General features: G+C 38.4%; 1 protein-coding gene across 4 annotated transcripts in view; it reads right to left on the reverse strand.

Moving 5' to 3' along the window:
• Window positions 1–20,388, reverse strand: part of LAMA2 (laminin subunit alpha 2) — a 634,064-nt gene that overhangs the window by 284,252 nt on the left and 329,424 nt on the right. For all 4 annotated transcript variants that reach the window (XM_058676547.1, XM_058676596.1, XM_058676658.1 and 1 more), the window contains exons 13-14: window positions 3,369–3,470; window positions 1,836–2,047 (exon numbers count right to left, since the gene is read on the reverse strand). In XM_058676547.1, the coding sequence (XP_058532530.1) occupies window positions 1,836–2,047; window positions 3,369–3,470 (314 nt within the window). The remainder of the gene's footprint in view (window positions 1–1,835; window positions 2,048–3,368; window positions 3,471–20,388) is intronic.

Below are 20,388 nucleotides of genomic sequence, written 5' to 3' on the forward strand. Positions count from 1 at the left end.
TAAAGTTCTCTCCTTACACACACCGGGATCCCATATGGGCACCAGATCGTGTCCCAGTGGCCCTACTTCCTTATGGATCTCGGCTTGCGGCCTGGGAAAGCAGTCAAGGATGACCCAAAGCTTTGAGACTCTGCACCCATGTGGGAGACCCGAAAGTAGATCCTAGCTCCTGGCTTCGGATTGGTTCGGCACCAGTCATTGCGGCCATTGGGGAGTGAATCAATGTATGGAACATATCCCTCTCTGTCTCTTCTCCTCTCTGTATATTTAACTTTTCACAAAAATAAATACATCTTTTAACAAGAGCTCATTAATCATTCGGATTAAAATCCTATCAAAACAAAGGCAGGTGACGGTTATAGCAGTCAAGATAGCACGGTTGGGATCCCTGCATCCACACTGGAGTGTTTGTTTGGAGTCACAGCGCTGTGCTTTGGATCCAGCGTTCTGCTACTGTGCACCTTCGGAGGCAGGAGTCCCTGTCATGCACGTGGGAGACCTGGATTCAGTGTCAGCCTCCGGTATGTATCTGACCCCATCCCAAGTGCTGATGTCATGATGAGTGATTTAGCTAGATGGGCAATCTTTCTCTTTCCATGTCTGTCTGTCTTTTCAAAGAATGAATGAGTGAACACACAAATAGTTCAATAATTTTCTTTCAGTTTTTAGGCAAAAATATCATTGTTTTAAAAATAGAAATAGTAACCTAGGGTCAGTTGGATATAGGCCATATTGTGTTCAAACAGAGGAATTCTCACTTTAAATAATGAAAAATGAAAAGAAGCTATTGCAGCGAAGTGTTTAGGCAATGATCAGTTCATGTAATTATCACATCTCGCTTTCACAGGGACTCTGTATGCCTTATTATCTCTACTTCGTACTTACAGGAGTCGAGTCATTCAAAAACCAATGCTTGAGAAAGCTCACATATCTAATAAGTCCACAGCTTGCTGAATCCGTGCTCAGTTTGGCTCCAAAACTTCTTTTTTTAAAGATTTATTTATTTTTATTGCAAAGTCAGATATACAGAGAGGAAGACTTTCGTCTAATGATCCACTCCTCAAGCGACCTCAAAGGCCAGTGCTGTACAGATCTGAAGCCAGGAGCCAGGAACTTTCTCTAGGTTTCCCATGCAGGTGCAGGATCCCAAGGCTTTAGGCCGTCCTCGATTGCTTTCCCAGGCCACAAGCAGGGAGCTGGATGGGAAGTGGAGCTGGATGGGATTACAACCTGTGCCCACATGGGATCCCAGCACGTTCAAGATGAGGACGTTGGCCGCTAGGCCACTGCGCCGGACCCTCCAAAACTTCTTTCTCTCCTCTATATCATGTAGTTGTTATGGTCATGCAGTGTTTTATAAAGAGCAATGGGATACAAAGATGAAAAAGAGTGAATGAAGAGGTTCACATGTCTTATCCTGAATTATATGCTGTTCTGTCAAATTCTAGCAAGTTAATTAATGGAACAAAACACATTGTAAACAGCTTTGTATATTGGACTTCCAAAATTAAATTTTGTATGATTCCCACAATTTAAGCCACTGTGAACAATGACTTTAATTTCTAGGATGGTATTTTCCATTTAAGAAACATTTTTCCCCCTAAAAGCTGTGGCAATACGGCTAGTGAGCCATCAAGTACATTAAGCAACAAGAGGAATCTATTCTATACATTTAACATACTTTTGCATATTAGGGATATTGTTCAAAAAATTGGTGCTTATTCCTATTTGCTATGTGAAGATCATAAATCCTAGAGATTTAGAGTGTTCTAGCCAGTGAATGTTTGCCTGAAGATGAACCTGTGCGCAAGGGGAGATGCAGTTCTTGCTTTTACCTGAAGATGGCATCCATCCCAAAGCTGTATGTGATCTGTATCAGGACTCGCTTTACATTTGTCAGCACTGTCATAAATTCTCTTCTGTTGATTGGAATGTGTGTGTCGTATCTGCCAAATGATTCTTCTTTAAGGGACAGTACGTGAACGTGCTCTTCAGATGGCTGAAGGTAGACTTCTTCTTGGGCTGTGCTGATTCTCAAGCCATTTCCCTAAAAGCAGAAAGTGTTTAGAGGCTAAAACTAGGAGGATCTGACAGAGTGTAAGGTATCTCAACAGGTCTTTAATTCTAGCTGAATTTTGCTATCATTAAGTGTGCTTCTGGTATCCATACAGGGAAGGCCACGCAACGTGAGCATTAGTCTTAGCCAGAAACACTACAAAGTATAATTTTCTTGAACTTGAATGACCTTGCTCTCCCCAATAGCTCTACAATAATAAGATAGTTGGCAACCTGTAAATCTGCATTAATTACAAGAACTAAAATTACAAGATGCTTGATTTTTAATACATGACAACATTATGTACTTGAAATGCATTATTTTCTAATGGGTAAAGGTTGCAAAGGACGATGAAAAAGAAATTTCAGTTAATTAAGCTATTATTTGACAAGACTCTGACAAATGGGGAAAAACAAGAAAAGGCCTGCGTTCAAACAGTCACAACAGGTTCACAACATTCGAGCACACAGACATGTACATCACCCATTTCTTACTGCATTCGTAAGAATGATATGTAAGTTGCCCACATTTGACACCCAGAGACTCCCTTTATGCTTAATGAATCCCACGAAATGATAGTTTTATATCCGTACACCTAATTATCCAACCCTGGAAACACTCATTTCAAGGAGGCATTTTGGAACTTTCTCACTGATTCTCATAAAAGATTCAAGACAAAGTACATAACAGCCTGATGACAAAATAATACCTATTCACTTGGAATGACAACATGCTTCAAGTATGCGTCTTTGAGTTTGAGAGTACAAGCTACTCGAAAAAAACATATGAAAGACAGTACCTATGATACCTACATGTTTTCCACATGGGAAATTGTCTATGAGCTCTGTGTATTGTAAAGAATTTGTCCTATACCTTTTTTTTTTTGCCTAAATTAGGATGTTGAAGCAAAAAATAAACTGAAGTAAATCAGTTTTGTTTTTTAATTTACTTCTACCTTACATCAACAAAAGTTAAGGGGAGATGGAAATATATAACTATGTAAACATACATTCACTTAAATATTGTCATGTGTGCATTCTTGGAAACATTGTCATTACATTCTAAATTTTAATTACAAATTTGGTGTATAGGCCACCTTTTGTAATGAGGACCCAGTAACTGTTCTTGGCTTGTTAAATATGCCTAACAGTGAAATGTGGGAGAATAAAAAAACTCTAAAGTACATTTTTCCACTATGGCATAGTTGATATTAATGTAAAACAAGCTTGCCCATGTCAAAAGTAGCACACCCAAATCAAACAAGGTAAAGATTCCATATGGATGGACATGAAGAATGGCTCAAGGACTCTACCTCTAAGATTATCATAAGCTGCAGGGTACGTTCTATGTCTTCTTCTTCTTCCTCGAGGTCATAGGATATAGTAAATGTCAGTTTTCCTCCAACTGCTGAGAGCTACAAGAAAGAAGATGGGTAACCATTACAAGACAGGAGATGAGCCACTAAATCAAATGTCACTTATTCCGTTAAAATCATTGTATCATTCTCTAGAGGGTAGGATTAGAAGATGCAGAGAATCACTGGTGTGCAGAGCAGGAATGCTAGACACATCTTTAGGACTAACCGTTCCACCAACCTTTCCCAGCAACGACAAGCTGAAATAAATACAACGCAAGTCTTACCGTCTCTGGTGCTGCAGGCTTGCTGAAGTCGGGGGAGTTCTGTGAAGCCAAACGAGCCCTTCCTGTCATCCCTCAGCGTATAATTTGAGCTTTACAATTCCCAAACAGTGAAAGGGTTTGTGACAAAATTGGGAGATTTCTACTTGTCCCCATGGGTCAGTCACTTTTGGTGATTTTGACTGCTTCCAACGAAGACATTCCTCTATCTGACAGGCACTTTAGACCACAAGCCAAGCTGTGAAGTGCTGCTGGCCAAAGGATCATACAAGTTTAACAGCAAATTTTAAATTTTGTTAAAATTCAATCAAAATTGCCAGAGAAGGTAAACTTTTCCTTATGTAATCAAATTAGCTTAGTTTGAATGAATGCTTTTGCCTTTGTTTCATTAAGAAACTTCTTTCCTCCTCACACACATGCCGAGTATGATTCAATTATGCTTGAGGTTTACATTTTCTGACACTGACAATAACCTTGTAGAAATTAAAAACAGAAAAAGGAGAAAGCAAGATTATTGATAGGATGAGAATCAAACTCAGAGCTGTGAGGAACAGAGCCAATGCAAATGTGGCAGGTTGTTTCTCAAAATGTCCACTCTGGCTTTGTAAATAAAGATATTCATAGATTCCAGTACATGATGCTAGTCCACTGTTTGCTCGATACTAACATAAAGAGATTCAGCTTTGCAGCCATCAGCTCTCCGTGGCCTTTCAGGGAGTGATGCTGACCAGAAAGCAATCCAAGTGCAGAGGATGAAGGAGGAGCTCGGCCAATGGTACACATGGCAACATGACTGATTCACCACGGGGTTTTTCTTTCTTTCTTTCTTTCTTTTTTTTTTTAAAGATTTGTTTATTTTGCTTGAAAGTGATACATGGAGACAAAAAGAGACAGAAACACCTTCTATCTGCTGGCTCATTCCCCAAACTCAGCAACAACCAGAGCTGAGATGAAGCCGGGATCAGGGGCTTCCGCATCTCACATGTTGGTGCAGGGAACCAAGGCTTTAGTCCATCCTGTGCTGCTTTCCCAGGAGCTGGATTGGAAATGGAGCAGTCAGGGTTTGAACCAGTACCCATACAGTATTCCATTGTTGTAGGAGGAGGATTAATGGGCTATGCCATTGCTCCAGCCCTTGAAGTCTTTAAATTGCACCACACCAATAATTCTAAAGAGTCTTTGGTGCTCTATGAAGAACTAAAATTTAGAAAACTTGTATTCTCTTGCTCCTCTTCCTACACAAGTTAATAAATATTTGCTTTGAAGATAGCATTTGGAATTATTATGAATAATGAGGGGGACATAAGTAAAATACTTTGGGTTCCATTAGGACATAAAGTCCTTGTGCAAACTTGCAAGGCATTTGTTCAAGAAGAGGGAGAGAAAGGCAACACAAAGAATGCTTAATATATTTCAGAGAAGACTGAAATTATGCAGAGTTTTATAAATAATTATATTTGGGGCACATATCTATAATGTTCCACAGCTTTAGAACTTAAAAAATATATATATATATATATATGCATACATACATACATATGATTAAGTGTGCATTATGTTACACTATTATTTCTTCTGTATATTTTTCTTAAAAATATATCCAAATAAGAAATTTTAATTTATACATACAAAAGTCAGAAGTTCTAAAAATGTACCTTTTCATTGTTTTATATTCACATAATTATCATCACATCTAGAAAATTCTTTAACCGAATACATACACAAACAGGGTTTCAGAAACAAGTGCTAAAGGTATCACTCAGCAGTTTAGAGGCTATACTCCTGGAAATAGTAACTAATGCACTGTTTTATTTCTTTGTACCTGTCTTGCATTAATTATTTAATTGTTTATTGTGTCTCCTATGTGGGTGTAGAGCTCCAACAAAGTTACTCATCTTTTTCTGATGTTTCCAGCTCATGCAAATCAAAGAGTACATACCATCGTATGTGAGACTTTCTCACAAACCAGTTAGGAGACTTTTTCTTAGGACACTATTTTCATAGGGAAATTTTGAGAATCCTCAGAGCCTAAGTTGTCCTTTTCCACATTTTGGAGAAATGTTTCCTGCTTCCTCTCTTCTTACTCCTTCCCTGTGCAAATGCTGCCTTTGTTTAGCTTCTCCATACCCTTGCCTTCCACACCAATGACTGTGTGATCTCAACGCTTGTTCTCCATCAAATCCCACATGCCTTGTTCTGTCAATCACCAACTGAATTCACTGTTTTTACTAAGGCTACTTGTTCATTTCACCACTATACTAGTTTTTAGTTGATGTAACAAAATACTTGAGGCAGGTCATTCATGAAGAAAATGAGGTTCTATTTACCTCAATTTTGGAGGTCTGACTTTGTGACTGCATGCCAAAGAGTCTCTTAGGAGTTTCCCTTAGACTGCATGACCACAGCCAAGGGCAATGGCAGAAATGTGTAAGGCAAGAAGTAATCACATCTCAGAAGCCAGAGAGAGACTATGTGGGGCTTAGTTCATGATCTCATAAGGATATTTTTGAAATAATTAATTAGTGTCCAAGGAGAAATACATGAACTGAATACCTTAAACTATACCACAGTTGAGCTGATAACCTTCCTCTAGGCACCACCTTTAAATACCACAATCAGAATACATTTTCATGCTTTTACTATCTCAAAACTAGAGTTAAATAACAAAACACAAAGTCATGGGCAGGGGTGGGGTTGGGGAGGAACACTAAAACCATATGTTAACCCCAGCAATCCACCAAACTTTAAGATACAGGATATTACACCTACTTTTTATATTCCTATCCATCCATTCATTGTCCACTATCAGAATTCCATTAAACATGTTTTTAAGCTTACTGACAAATCTCATGAAACATCTTTGAAGCCCTGTTGTTTCAAACACCTAAGGATCTTCTCATTAAGTTTTACTTCTCATCTTTATGTGACCTGTGATAGCTTTCAGAATCCCTGACCTGCTTGTTTTCCATTACCATGAAATCTACACACCATCTGCTCTGGCCATACGTGTCTCAGTCTCACTACTAGGTAAAGTTATGTTTTTCTTATCCCGCACTCCGTGCATGTATGTTTTCAGTTTGAATAGCTTTCCCTCTCTTGGTTTCAAGTACATTCATATCTCATGCTTCAGTCTACATCTCATAGTATATGCTATGATGCTGTATTAATTCCCTTGGGCCACCATGACAAAGCACCAGAGACAGAACCGTTTCAGCTATAAAATTTTGTTTTCTCACAGGGAACAGGTATAGGCCAAAATTGTGAGATCCAGGTCAGCAGAGATGGCTTCTCCTGAGGACTGCCTGATAAACATGCTGATGATCTTCTTCCCTCCATCTCTTAATCTCGTCTCCATTTCTGTGTATCCATGTCTTCCTCATTTTATCTTCTTGTAAAGACATAAGTCAGGTAGTGCTCAGCTTAAGGACTTCAGTCTGTCTTAGTTACTACTTTAAAGATCTTATCACTGGGGAAGGCACATTTAGCCTAGTGGTTAAGATGTCCATGTCCCACCTCAGAAGATCTGGGATTCCTACCTCCAGCTTCCCTCCAATGCAGGGGAGCAAAAATGGCTCCTGTAACATGTATACCAACACATGGGAGACCTGTCTTTTCCTTTTCCAACTTGTGTTCATTTCCCAGCTCTCTGCTTAAGCCAATCACAGTCCTGCTGCTGTAAGCATTTGGGGAGTAAGTAGATGAGAATGTTTTCTCCTTCCCTCTTTCTCTCAAGCAAAACAGAACTTTATAAGTCAAATTACAAGGGCTTTTTAAAGATTATAACATGAGGTATTTAGAGGAACAAAATTGTATCTACAACAAGCTTTCTCCAATGTCAATCTCATTATTCATAAGTTTCCCAGAAACCACATTTTTTCTCATTTTTCTCAACTTTCATGGTTAGTTGTAAGTTTGATCAAAGAACCAAAAACTCCTTTATCTTCACACTTATGTGCATTTCCTGGTACACACACTGTATTTCAACAAAATGTTTTTATAAGTGCAGTATTTCTTCATTTTAAACTAGAAACTCAAGAGCACTATGATGTATATCACTTGTTTCCCCAATCTCCTTTGTTGAGAAAATCATGTCTAAATTTCCATTCCCATTGATATATCACAGTATTTAAATTCTTTCCTCATACTTCAGTATCTCTGTTAAGAAACGTTTCTTCAATGATTATTTCTATTGTTTTACCTCCTAAAGCACAACTTTCAGTGCCTCTGGGATCTCTAACACCATTCAGCTTTCCGTGTAGATTCAATACCTTCTGGGAGCTCTCTAGGCCCTGATTACAAACTGTGGGTTTACATTCTTCAGGGCACCACAGTAAACTCACAAAGGCATTGTGGGATTAACATACACTTGGAAGAGAACTACAACAAAACTAAAGACACTGCATAGCCAGTTCAGGATAGTTTATAATTTTCAGTTAACTATCAATGTATTTATGAGTCAACATTGTGATTTAGCAGGTAAGAACCAGTACTTGGAATGCTGGGGCATCACACCCATGGTCACCAGTTTGGATTCCACTTGCTTCTTTTCCTAGGAATGGCCAGAGAAAATAATGACCCAACAGCTTGTGTTGCTGCCCCATGTCAGGAACCTGAAAGGAAGCTCCTGGCTCATGGAAGTGGCTTAGCCCAGGGCTGATCACTGGCAGACTTCTGGGGAGTAAATCAGTGGATGTAACGTCTTCCTTTCTCTCTGTCTCTGTATCTTTTGAATAGATGAATCGATTTCAGCACAAACAAAACCACACATACATATTTCTTAATTATTTTACCCTAACTGCACAATAAAACTATGACATATTTTTCTGACTCAAATAAACACTTTAAAAACACTACAAGAAAAAGTTCACCAGAGTAAGTTTGAGAACTTCTAATGTAGTCTATTTTTATATCTATATGCCCTGATATTATTTTTTCTGCTGAAATTGTTATCAATACAAACTATTAAAGTGTTTTTAAAACATATTTATTTTCATTTCATTTTATATCAGAAAGAACTATGGAAGGGTGGAAGAGACAGAAAAAGGGAGCTCTTCCATCTCCTAGTACACCCCTCAAATGAGTCCAGGCCAGGAAACTAGAACTTCCTTTAAGAATGACATGTAGGTATAAAAGGTCTAACTGTCTGGGTCATCTCCACTGCTCTCCCAAGTGCATTAGCTAGGGGATGAACAGGAAGTGGACAGCCAGGACTCGAGCAGGTGCCCATAGTGGATGCCAGTGTCACAGGCAGTGGCTTAATCCATTATGCCATAATCCCACAAACCAACTCCCAAAGGTTGATTTTTTAAAAAGTAATTTATTTATTTGGAAGTCAGTGTCATAGAAATGTACAGAAGGAAATAAGAGAGAAGAAAGAGCAGGGGGGAAAGGTGGAGAGAGGAGGGAGAAGGGAGAAGGGATAGAGAGAAGTGCTGAAGCCAGGAGCCTCCCAAGTCTCCCATGAGTGTGGCTGGGGCCCAGTCATTTGGGCCATCTTCCATTGCTGTCCCAGATGTATTTTCAGGAGCTGAATCAGAAGCTGAAAAGCTTCGACACGAAGCTGTCTTGATATGGAATGCCAGCATCAGAGGTGGCAGCTTAGACCACTATGCCTGAAAAGCTGCTTTTCATTGTTTTCCTGGATAATGTTACAGTAGTTATAAGACTTTAGAAAGAAATGTTTCCCCTTGACATTTCCACAATAAAGGACTCTAGGATTGGTAGAATATCATGCAAACAAACTCATCCTTTAACATTCATTCTAAAATTCTAGGAAAATATATTAAAACATTAGTAAGTTATATTTACTATACATAAGTTTAATTTTCCATAGTTTTGAAATTCTTGTGGATCTCATTCATTCTGTTTTATCTCTGAAAGTTTCAAACTAGTTCATTTTGGGAGTGATAATGCTTTCTGAACTTTTAGAGAGCTTTGCCTATGCAGCTAGTAGAATATTCCATATTCTTTAGTAATTTTGGAAATAAGCTGTTATCATTCTATTGGGTAGCAAAATACAGCCTACAAAAGACCAGATTAAGTGCAATTTCAAGTATACTTGAAGGCAATCCAAGGCATGGATTAGATACCATTTACCAGAGATGAAAGTTGTAATCCCTTCCAGTACTTAACCTACAATAGTTCATTCCATAATGTTCCCTAATGATTTAGCCTTTTATTTCTTTGTGTATTTGTTAAGGTGAATGTACTTTAGGGAAATTCATTCATCAAAATGAGAGGCCACCACAAGGAAAAGGAGCTGTGTCTATCCATCCTTGGAGATGGCTTGTGGTTAAGCTCATCACACTCAGTTTTGCCCATCAAGAAAAGGACAAAAGGAGTAGCTGTCCCCGTGAGACCCTATTTTCATTCTTCAGGGAAAACAGTCACATTTGCAAGTTATATTATTGTCACTAAGCAACCTATAATCTAAATCCAGATTGTACTGCAGAGTGCGTGGCACAACATTGCAATACAGATTTAAGGAGGCAGGAAGGTTTCCCATTATGACTGGAAAGACAAAAGGTAACTTAAGAAATTTAACTTTATGAAAACTTTTAGTATTAGAATACTTGTGTTCTAGACTTTCTTTCAAACGTTGAGACTTACTGGTATGAATTGAGGCACCAAGGTCTGATCACCTTTGCACCTGGAGAGTAAAGTCTTTTCATAACATTATCCTGAGTGTTTAATTTCCTGATGACAGATTATATTAGTTTGCTAAATGGAGTGTGAAACTTTACTATTTGATTTTGCTCACCAGAGCAAATATTTTAGGAATGATATACCAAAATTAAATGAGGAAAAGGCTTTGTAATAATAATGAGAGGGTAAATTAACCATAGCTGTTAAATTCTCTCTAGCATCACAAATGGGGCAAACAATTCATCTTTGGAGATCTGAAACCTCAGAACCTTCAACTCTTAAACAAAGTGTCCCTCTGACAAAAGCATCTATTAATACATCTATGCATGCTGTTCCTCCCTGGTATAGAAACAGTATCAGACTTCAAGGTTTTGTTACATTCCTAAGAACATTGGCAACCCTGAGATAAAAGTTTGGTTTTCATGGGTGTCGATATCTGTGTAATTGCCCTTCCTTGTGTGGACTTTAGTGGGGAGACCTTCCTGTTTGCCATCTTTGCTTATGATTCACCTCCTTTTTTTCTGGATTTAGTGCATTTCTAAGGAGATTTTGTAGAGCTGGTTTTGTGCTGGCATATTCTTCTAATTTCTCTTTGCTATGAGAGTATCTGTTTTCGTTCTCAAATACGAATGAGATTGCCCAAGACATTCTTCATGGAAGTGGAAACAATGATCCAAAGGTTCATCTGGAAACACAAAAAACCACGGATAGCTAGAACCATCCTGAAGAACAGGAAGTTAGCAGGGGGAATCACAGTTCCGGACCTCTGGACATACTATAGGTCAGTGGTTATCAAAACAGCGTGGTACTGGCACAAAGATAGAGAGGAAGATCAATGGAACAGAATAGAAACACCAGAAGGGAACCCAAACAGGTACAGCCAAATAATCTTTGACAAAAAGACAAACGACAACCCAGGCAAATGGGAAGGTCTGTTCAATAAATGCTGTTGGGACAACTGGTTAATAGCCTGCAGAAACAAAAAGATAGATCCACATCTCTCACCATACACTAAGATCAGATCTAAATGGATAACAGATCTAAACCTACATCCAGAAACCTTCAAACTTTTGGAAGAAAATGTTGGAAACACACTGCAACACTTAGGGGTAGGCCCTCACTTCCTAAAAAAGACTCCAATTGCAGTAGAAATCAAGACCAAAATAAACAATTGGGACCTCATCAAACTAAGAAGCTTCTGTACAGCTACAGAAACAATCAACAAAGTAAAAAGGCAACCCACACAATGGGAGAAGATCTTCGCACATGACATAGGTGATAGAGGGCTAATCTCCAAAATATACAAAGAGCTACAAAACAACCAAAATGTCAAAACAAACAAGCCACTCAAGAAATGGGCACGGGAAATGGGCAAACACTTCACAAAGGAACAAACCCAAATGGCAAACAAACATATGAAAAAATGCTCAAGTTCCCTGGCAATAAGGGAAATCCAAATTAAAACATCAATGAGGTACCACCTAACGCCAGTAAGACTGGCCCACATGAATAAAAGCACCAACAACAATTGTTGGCCAGGTTGCGGGGGGGAAAAGGGAACCCTTTTCCACTGCTGGTGGGGCTGCGTGCTGGTACAGCCTCTATGGAAATCAGTATGGAGAACATTCAAACAACTCAAATTCAACATACCGTATGATCCAGCAATAGCACTTCCAGGAATATATCCAGAACACTTGTTTTATGAGAAACCAACATGCACTCCGATGTTCATAGCAGCACAATCAGTAATTGCAAAAACATGGAAGCAATCAAAATGCCCATCAACAGAGGATTGGATAAGAAAGCTATGGTTCATCTACTCCATGGAATACTACTCAGCTATTAAAAAAAACAAAATGCAGTTCTTTGTGGCCAAATGGGCCAAACTGGAAACCATAATGCTAAGGGAAATGAGCCAATCCCAAAAGGTTAAATACCACATGTTTGCCTTAATTTAAGATGATATGATGTTATGTATAACATGTTATGTTTTGAATGTTATATGTTGTGTATAAACTAAAATTGAAATGTAAGTGAGGTGGTCACAGAAGGTGGTTAAGAACTCACATTTACTTTTAACATATTGGTTACTCATTACTATGTCAATTAATTCCATAATGATGTAAATGTTTGCTGATGGTATGTTGGAGCTTTCAATTGACTGGGATGATACTCCGTTGGCTCTGTCTTCAGACCAGAAAGGGTATACGTAAGAAGCCGTTGAACTTGACTGGACAATAAGATGCTGGACTCTGTGTTTGGTATATGCTTGCAATGGGGGAATCTCAACTGAACTTGAGCTGTGGTTATGCAACAAGGTGGAGGAACCCACCATGGTGGGAGGGTATAGAGAGGGGTGGGGAGAACTCAAGTACCTATGAACTGTGTCACATAATACAATGTAATTAATGAATTAAAAATAATAAATAATAAAAAAATTTGGTAAAAAAGAAAAAAGTTTGGTTTTCTTCTTTCAAAGATTGATAGTTGTCAGAATAGGACAGAAACAAAAGGGTTCAGAATTAGCAGATAGAATGTAGAAGGAGTGGCTTAAGTAGCATTGCTTTAAGTGCATAGAGAATGAACTAGGGGTGCTGTATATCAAATAGAGACAATATAATCTAGAAATGGTGACTTGGGAGAGAAGGAGGGAGACAGGGAGTTAGGGAGAGAGAGAGAGCTAGAGAGAGTGAGGGTGAGAGAGAGAGAGAGAGAGAGAGAGAGAGAGAGAGAGAGAGAGAGAGAGAGAGAAATGAGACAAGAAGAACTAAACATTGTAGTAGTCCAGGGTCTACAAAGAGGGAATCTGAGGGAATGCACTACCTTCCTCTATTTTTATTCCTGTTTCTCAGCAGTTTCCACTCTCTTTTACAGAATTCTCTTCCTTCCTTCCATCCATCCATCCTTCCTTCCTTCCTCCCTCCCTCCCTCCCTTCTTTCCTCTCTTCCTTCTTTCCTTCCTTTTCTCTCTCTCTCTTGCTCGCTCTCTAGCTCGCTCTCTAATTCCTCTCTCTTCATCTTCTCTCCTCCACTGCCTCACTCACACAGAAATTCTCTTCATCATTTGGTGCACAGCATTGTTTGGATTGCGACAATGTCCTTTTTTACATAAGCAATGGTTAAACTAGTAAGTAATACATATGATTTGGGGGCTCTTACTTTGATACAAAACCTTTAGAGTCAGTCTATGGAGCCTGATAATTTTGCATTCCTGTGTATTTAGTGTATTCTTCAGGTCTTAAATATATAAAGTAATGATGAACATTATGGATGTGACAGAGCCAAGAGCACTACCAGAAACACTCCCTCAGTGTAACTAACAATGGTAGATTGATTGAGGTCTTTCAACAACCCATAGACCTAGCTTATCATATCCATTCTCCATACTCATTTTAATTCCCCAAATTCCAATAAATTACCTCCTAGTCAATATTTTCATAAACATTTCTTATTGGTGTCATCAAGTGATATTCACTATAGCATTTTGATTGGCAGATGGAAGAAAGTAATTTATAGAGGAACAAAGAATCAAATATGAGCTCATCATACAAACGCTTGTTTATTCACTGGAATCATATCAAGGTATGTTTCTAATATTTTTCCTTTTGTGTAACAAAGAAATGACCAAACTCTGTTTTCCAGTAACTCAGTTATAACACAAAGCAAGTAGAACTTTATGGGTCCAATCAGGTAAGAACATTTTTGGCTGTAATTGATCATGAAAAAAATCAATTTTTTTTCATATAACAGAAATTTCATATGAAAAGCGGAACTCATACAAAAAGAAACCCAATAAAATTTTAGACAGTCCAAATTTGAAAACACAATGGATTATTTATTTTATTATTTCATATACATTTTGTAAGAGATCTATTTGAGAGCTGATGAAAATATAAACTCATAAATGTGTTTGCTATTTATCAAGTACTTATAAAAAGAACATCTTATACTATTGGTATTTACTGTTTGTTTTCAGATTTCTAATTTAGAAACCTACTTGATACTTTGTAACAAACACTGATAAAATTTTGACTTGAAATAGAAGAAGCTCAGTTGTTCAGTGTTGTGGTAAAAGGGGTTAAGTCATTGCATGTGCAAAGGTTTGAGTCGCAGATGCTACACTTCTGAACCAGCAGCTCCCTGTTAATGAAGCTGGGAAAGCAGCAGAAGATGGCCCAAATGCTTGGGTCCCTGAGCCCACATGGGAGACCTGGAAAAAAGCTCCCAGTTTCTGCCTGGCACAGCTCCATCTGTTGCAGCAATTTGAGAAGTGAACCAATAGATGGAAATTACCTATTGCCCTATCTTTCTGCATTCTTCTGTCTGTCTGCCTGTCTCACTGTCTCACTAGCTCTGTATTTCAAATAAGTAAGTCCTAAGCAAGAGAGAAAAGAAATAGCATAAGCTCAACAGATGTGAGTGAAGGGCAGGAGCCATGTTTTCCGGACCATTTTGGGTTATCAGGCCTGGGCTCAAAAACAGGTTGTCTGCAACAGCTGCACGCTTTCCATCTGTTGCTGTTTGGACAGAACATTCCATTAGTGCTCCTGTTATGGGCTGGATTAATTTATGTGTAAATATTCAGTTGAAAAATACATGCAATACATAATTAAACACCAATCTAATAAAATAAACCATAATTTTATATATATGATTATTTCTTAATGATTTGGGCTTGAAATTTTTCTTTGTTTCTGCCAAGGAAATGGGAAAACTGTATGCTTATGATATAAACACTGATGGTGATTAAAATAACAAGGTGCATTTAATCCAAGTTCAACTAAGTTAAATAGAAACAGACTTATGATTGTTATTTAAATGACAAGTTGGGAAAAATCAAACGTGTAATTCTTGTGAAAAAATTATGAGAGTGCATAATGAAGTGATACCCACACTACTATTTTTCTTTTCTGTAAGAGATGTTTTGTATTATTTATCTTGCTGGTTAAGGGTTTTTTTCTTCTCATAGGATATGCATGATCCTGAATGGAATATAGCTGTTGTGCAGCCCTTTCTTCCCTTTATTTTCAATGGAGAAGAAAGTGTGGAAACAGTTTTTATTTTGCTTGTAGGTACTCTTCAGTGTGGTCCCTTCTGGATCCATGAACACAGCCAGAATTTTGGGTGTTTAACTGTGCTTAATGAATTTGAATTTACATTGTTCATACTGAGGCTATTTTTCAATAGTGGTTAAAAAACTGGAACACCAACTTTACAGTACCTCATTGGTTTGATGCTAAGTGCTACTGATCTATCACTATCCCCTCTTCTCACTCCGTTCACTATAAACTCTGCAGGTGATTCTTTATTGCAGTAGTAGAAGCTGGTCGTGAATTTTAGGAGGTAAGAATCCCTAAGGTTCAATGAATACTAAGTAATACTCCCAAGGAGAATGGGCAGGTTAATAAAACACAGTCAAGTGTCTACTTTCAGTATAAACAAGTAAAGAGTTCTGTTAGTATCTGACATGTTTATTAATATAAAAATCATATACAAACCACAAATGATTAAGCTCATTCTTGGAAAATTTCCAGACCTAGTTTTAGATATTGCCTTTAAGTGTTGTTTGGTCCTTTGGAAGTTATTTATAATCTCAGAGTTTCAGTTAGTTTTCACTCAAATGAGCTAAATTAAACATAGACCAGAAGTTGTTCATTTTTTTTCTGAGTATGAAGTGAGAAACTACAAATAAACTCATCACCTGGTACCTTGTTTTCAACACCTGTTGTCAGTCATACTATTTTATAAGTATAGATTTCCAAGTTAAAATATCACTAATATTTCACACTTAAAAATTCTGATGACACTAGTACATATTTCAACTTTCTAAATCCACTTTAAAATCTTAGGAAATCTGGGAGAAATGACAGTGTGGTAAGATTCAGATCTTAATTCATGTCTTAATGCTTTCTTGTGGTATTCTGCATATGCATTTTACAGACAGTAAATCCCACATAAATATCTTCTAAATTTTATTCAACTTCATCACTATATATCAGTTCAATGTAACAGAGTCAGACAAGATGTAAAATCTGGGATAAATTTATATTGTCCCTATGAGATATCTTGTAGGTATTAATAAAACATGAATTGATTGGTTTTTCTATTATTTTTGTCAGTTGTAACATCAGGTCAAAGGAGATGTGTCTACTGAGCTTTTTGGTGATTTCAGCTTATTACAGCAGCTTACTGTACTACCGACTGGTTAAACAAAAACCCGTTTGTTTTCAAACAGAAACCTTCAGCATTTGGGAAGTTTGATCCGAATTTGAAGGGGACAAACCAATCTGTAACTCATTTAGACATTTACACACACAAATCAACCATATAGCATTACTTTTTGCCATCTCTTTTATGCTAGAAAAGTTATGTAAATTCCAGCATCCAATGATTATTTTAAAAGTCACAAGACAATTTCAATGCATTGCAATATATGAGCAAATAGTACCTATCTTACTCAGAAGGTGGCTAATACATGGATTACAAAAAGCAGTGATTAAGCTGCAATCACAGCTAGTCAGACTATCCAGAGCACAGGTATCAGTTCTTGACACCACCATTCAAGAGACGAGTTGACAAATTAGAGTTCACCCAGTGATGTGTACTGCCACGATGGTGATGGTTCCAGCAGCTGAACAAAACATCTGGGAAGTGGATGGGAATATCACACCTTAAAAGGAAATGACTTTAAAAATGTATTGCTTTCCAATAGAAATCGAGACCATAATAAACAATTGGGACCTCATCAAACTAAGAAGCTTCTGTACAGCTAGAGAAACAATCAACAAAGTAAACAAAACAACCTACAGAATGGGAGAAGATCTTTGCACACTACATAGGAGATAGAGGGCTGATCTCCAGAATACACAAAGATCTCCAGAGAAACCAAAACACCAGAACAAACAAACTGCTCAAGAAATGGGCATGGGAAATGGGCAGACATTTCACAAAAGAACAAACCCAAATGGCAAACAAACATATGAAAAAATGCTCAAGTTCCCTGGCAATAAGGGAAATCCAAATGAAGACAACAATGAGGTACCACCTAACTCCAGTAAGGACGGCACACATACATAATACCACCAACACTTGCTGGCGAGGATGTGGGGAAAAGGGAACCCTTTTCCACTGCTGGTGGGACTGCAGACTTGTACAACCTCTATGGAAATCAGTTTGGCGAATACTCAAACAACTGAAAATCAACATACCATATGATCCAGCAATAGCACTCCTAGAGATATATCCAAAACATCTCCTACACAAGAAACCAACATGCACGCCTATGTTCATAGCAGCACAATCTACAATCACAAAAACCTGGAAGCAGCCAAAATGCCCATCAATAGAAGACTGGATAAGAAAGCTATGGTTCATTTACTCCATGGAATACTACTCAGCTGTTAAAAAAAACGAAATGCAGTTCTTTGTGGTCAAATGGGCCTGACTGGAATCCATCATGCTAAGAGAAATGAACCAATCCCAAAAGGTTAAATACCACATGTTTGCCTTAATCTGAGACGAAAAGATGACAACTTGGAAGATAGTACCTGTATATTGTAATATTAGTGCAATCCCTAACAACCTGTATCCAATGCAATAAGATAATGCGATATAATCTACAAACCAACAATTAATGTCAGAATACTTAAGATCTACATCGAAAAACTGTAAAACCTACTATACCCTCAATACGCTATGTTAACCTGTAATGGGGAGGGAGTGCAGGGAAATCTTTCAGGACCATAAAAAGAGTGAGAAAAAAGTACAATATAGTCTATCAAGATCAAATCTGGTAATTCATAGACAACAGACTCAAAGTGGCACTAAACAACAGTAAAACTACTATGCCAATGCATGAGGGGGGAATCGGGTGCGATCCTGACAACCTCTTAACAGGAGGTCATGTGCGTGGAGCAGGGGGCACTCCAGAGTGGAGCAGGTGGTAAGGTGGAAGCTTGGATCCCAACCATGAAGATTCCTAGACCTTCACCACAAACTATTAATACGAGCAACAAGGACTATATCCCAACTGCCAAGGAGGCCACAGGGAATTGGATGCCCTCGGAGGCTGAGTACTCTGAGGTCACCCACCCTTAACCGGAGTTTTCGCTGGGGATGGAAGAACTCCAAACACTACCGTGCAGAAACCAACGTCATCGGAAAGACAACCAAAAGCCCTGAGCAGTCCGCAGAAACAGAAGAACAATAAACGTCCTTCGGGACCAGGAGGAGAGCTTTCTCTGGTCCGAGCCTGGCTCCACCTCTGGACCCCCACCCTCCCTTGCAATGACCATCAGGATCGCTCCGAAAACCCCTCACAGCAAACAATCATATAAACTAAAAAAACCTAAAATAAATAGACAAACAACAGAAAGTAGAGCTTGAAATCTGACAGGAAAGAGCTGGCGTGGATTGGCTCATGCCTTGCTGGGTGGGACACAAAGATTAGTTACTCCTCACCATGGTGTTGAGGATTTTCCTGCACACAACTCCCCCCCCCCCAAAAAAAATGTTCTGCACCTTAAATGTTGACAAATGTCTTGTTAGAGTTACAAGCCAGTCTAGATTATCCTAAAATCTGCCAAGATCAGCAAAATTGTACTTCAACACAACAAATGGCTAAATACTAAAATGAAATAGACACGAGACAGCTGAACGGTACCTTATAGCCATTTTAAGGTATATAGCAGCCGGTCCTGTATACCAACTAAAATTGAAATGTCAATGAGCTAATCATAGGTTGTGGTTAGGACTTGCTTTTTCTTTTTTTTTTTAAACATACTGGTTACTCAAAACCATGTCAATTCTATAATATTGCAAATTGCTGTTGATGTTATATTGGGACTCTTAATTGACTGTGATGATATTCTACCAGCTCTAACTTCGGACCAGAAATGGTCTCCCCAAGAAACTGTTCAACCCATCTGGACAATAAGTAGCTGGACTCTATGCTTGGTGTATGTTTGCAAGGAAAGAATCTTGATTGAATTTGAACTGTAATACTGCATCAAGGTGGAGGAATCCACCAGGGGGTAGGGGAGGGGTAGGGGGATTCCCAGAGCCTATGAAACTGTCACGTAATGCAAAATAATTAATAAAAAAAAAGTAAATAAAAAAAATCAATGAGGTACCACCTAACGCCAGTAAGACTGGCCTACATGAACAAAAGCAACAACAACACTTGTTGGCCAGGTTGCGGGGAAAAGGGAACCCTACTCCACTGCTGGTGGGGATGCAGGCTGGTACAGCCTCTATGGAAATCAGTATGGAGAATATTCAAACAACTCAAAATCAAGATACCGTATGATCCAGCAATAGCACTCCTAGGAATATATCCAGAACAATTGTTTTATGAGAAACCAACATGCACTCCGATGTTCATAGCAGCACAATCAGTAACTGCAACAACATGGAAGCAACCAAAATGCCCATCAGCAGAGGATTGGATAAGAAAGCTATGGTTCATCTACTCCATGGAATACTACTCAGCTATTAAAAAAAACAAAATGCAGTTCTTTGTGGCCAAATGGGCCAAACTGGAAACCATAATGCTAAGGGAAATGAGCCAATCCCAAAAGGTTAAATACCACATGTTTGCCTTAATTTAAGATGATATGATGTTATGTATAACATGTTATGTTTTGAATGTTATATGTTGTGTATAAACTAAAATTGAAATGTAAGTGAGGTGGTCACAGAAGGTGGTTAAGAACTCACATTTACTTTTAACATATTGGTTACTCATTACTATGTCAATTAATTCCATAATGATGTAAATGTTTGCTGATGGTATGTTGGAGCTTTCAATTGACTGGGATGATACTCTGTTGGCTCTGTCTTCAGACCAGAAAGGGTATACCTAAGAAGCCGTTGAACTTGACTGGACAATAAGATGCTGGACTCTGTGTTTGGTATATGATTGCAATGGGGGAATCTCAACTGAACTTGAGCTGTGGTTATGCAACAAGGTGGAGGAATTCACCATGGTGGGAGGGTTTGGGGAGGGGTGGGGAGAATCCAAGTACCTATGAACTGTGTCACATAATACA

Source organism: Ochotona princeps, chromosome 1 (assembly GCF_030435755.1).
Source record: "Ochotona princeps isolate mOchPri1 chromosome 1, mOchPri1.hap1, whole genome shotgun sequence".
NCBI classification, from domain to species: domain Eukaryota; kingdom Metazoa; phylum Chordata; class Mammalia; order Lagomorpha; family Ochotonidae; genus Ochotona; species Ochotona princeps.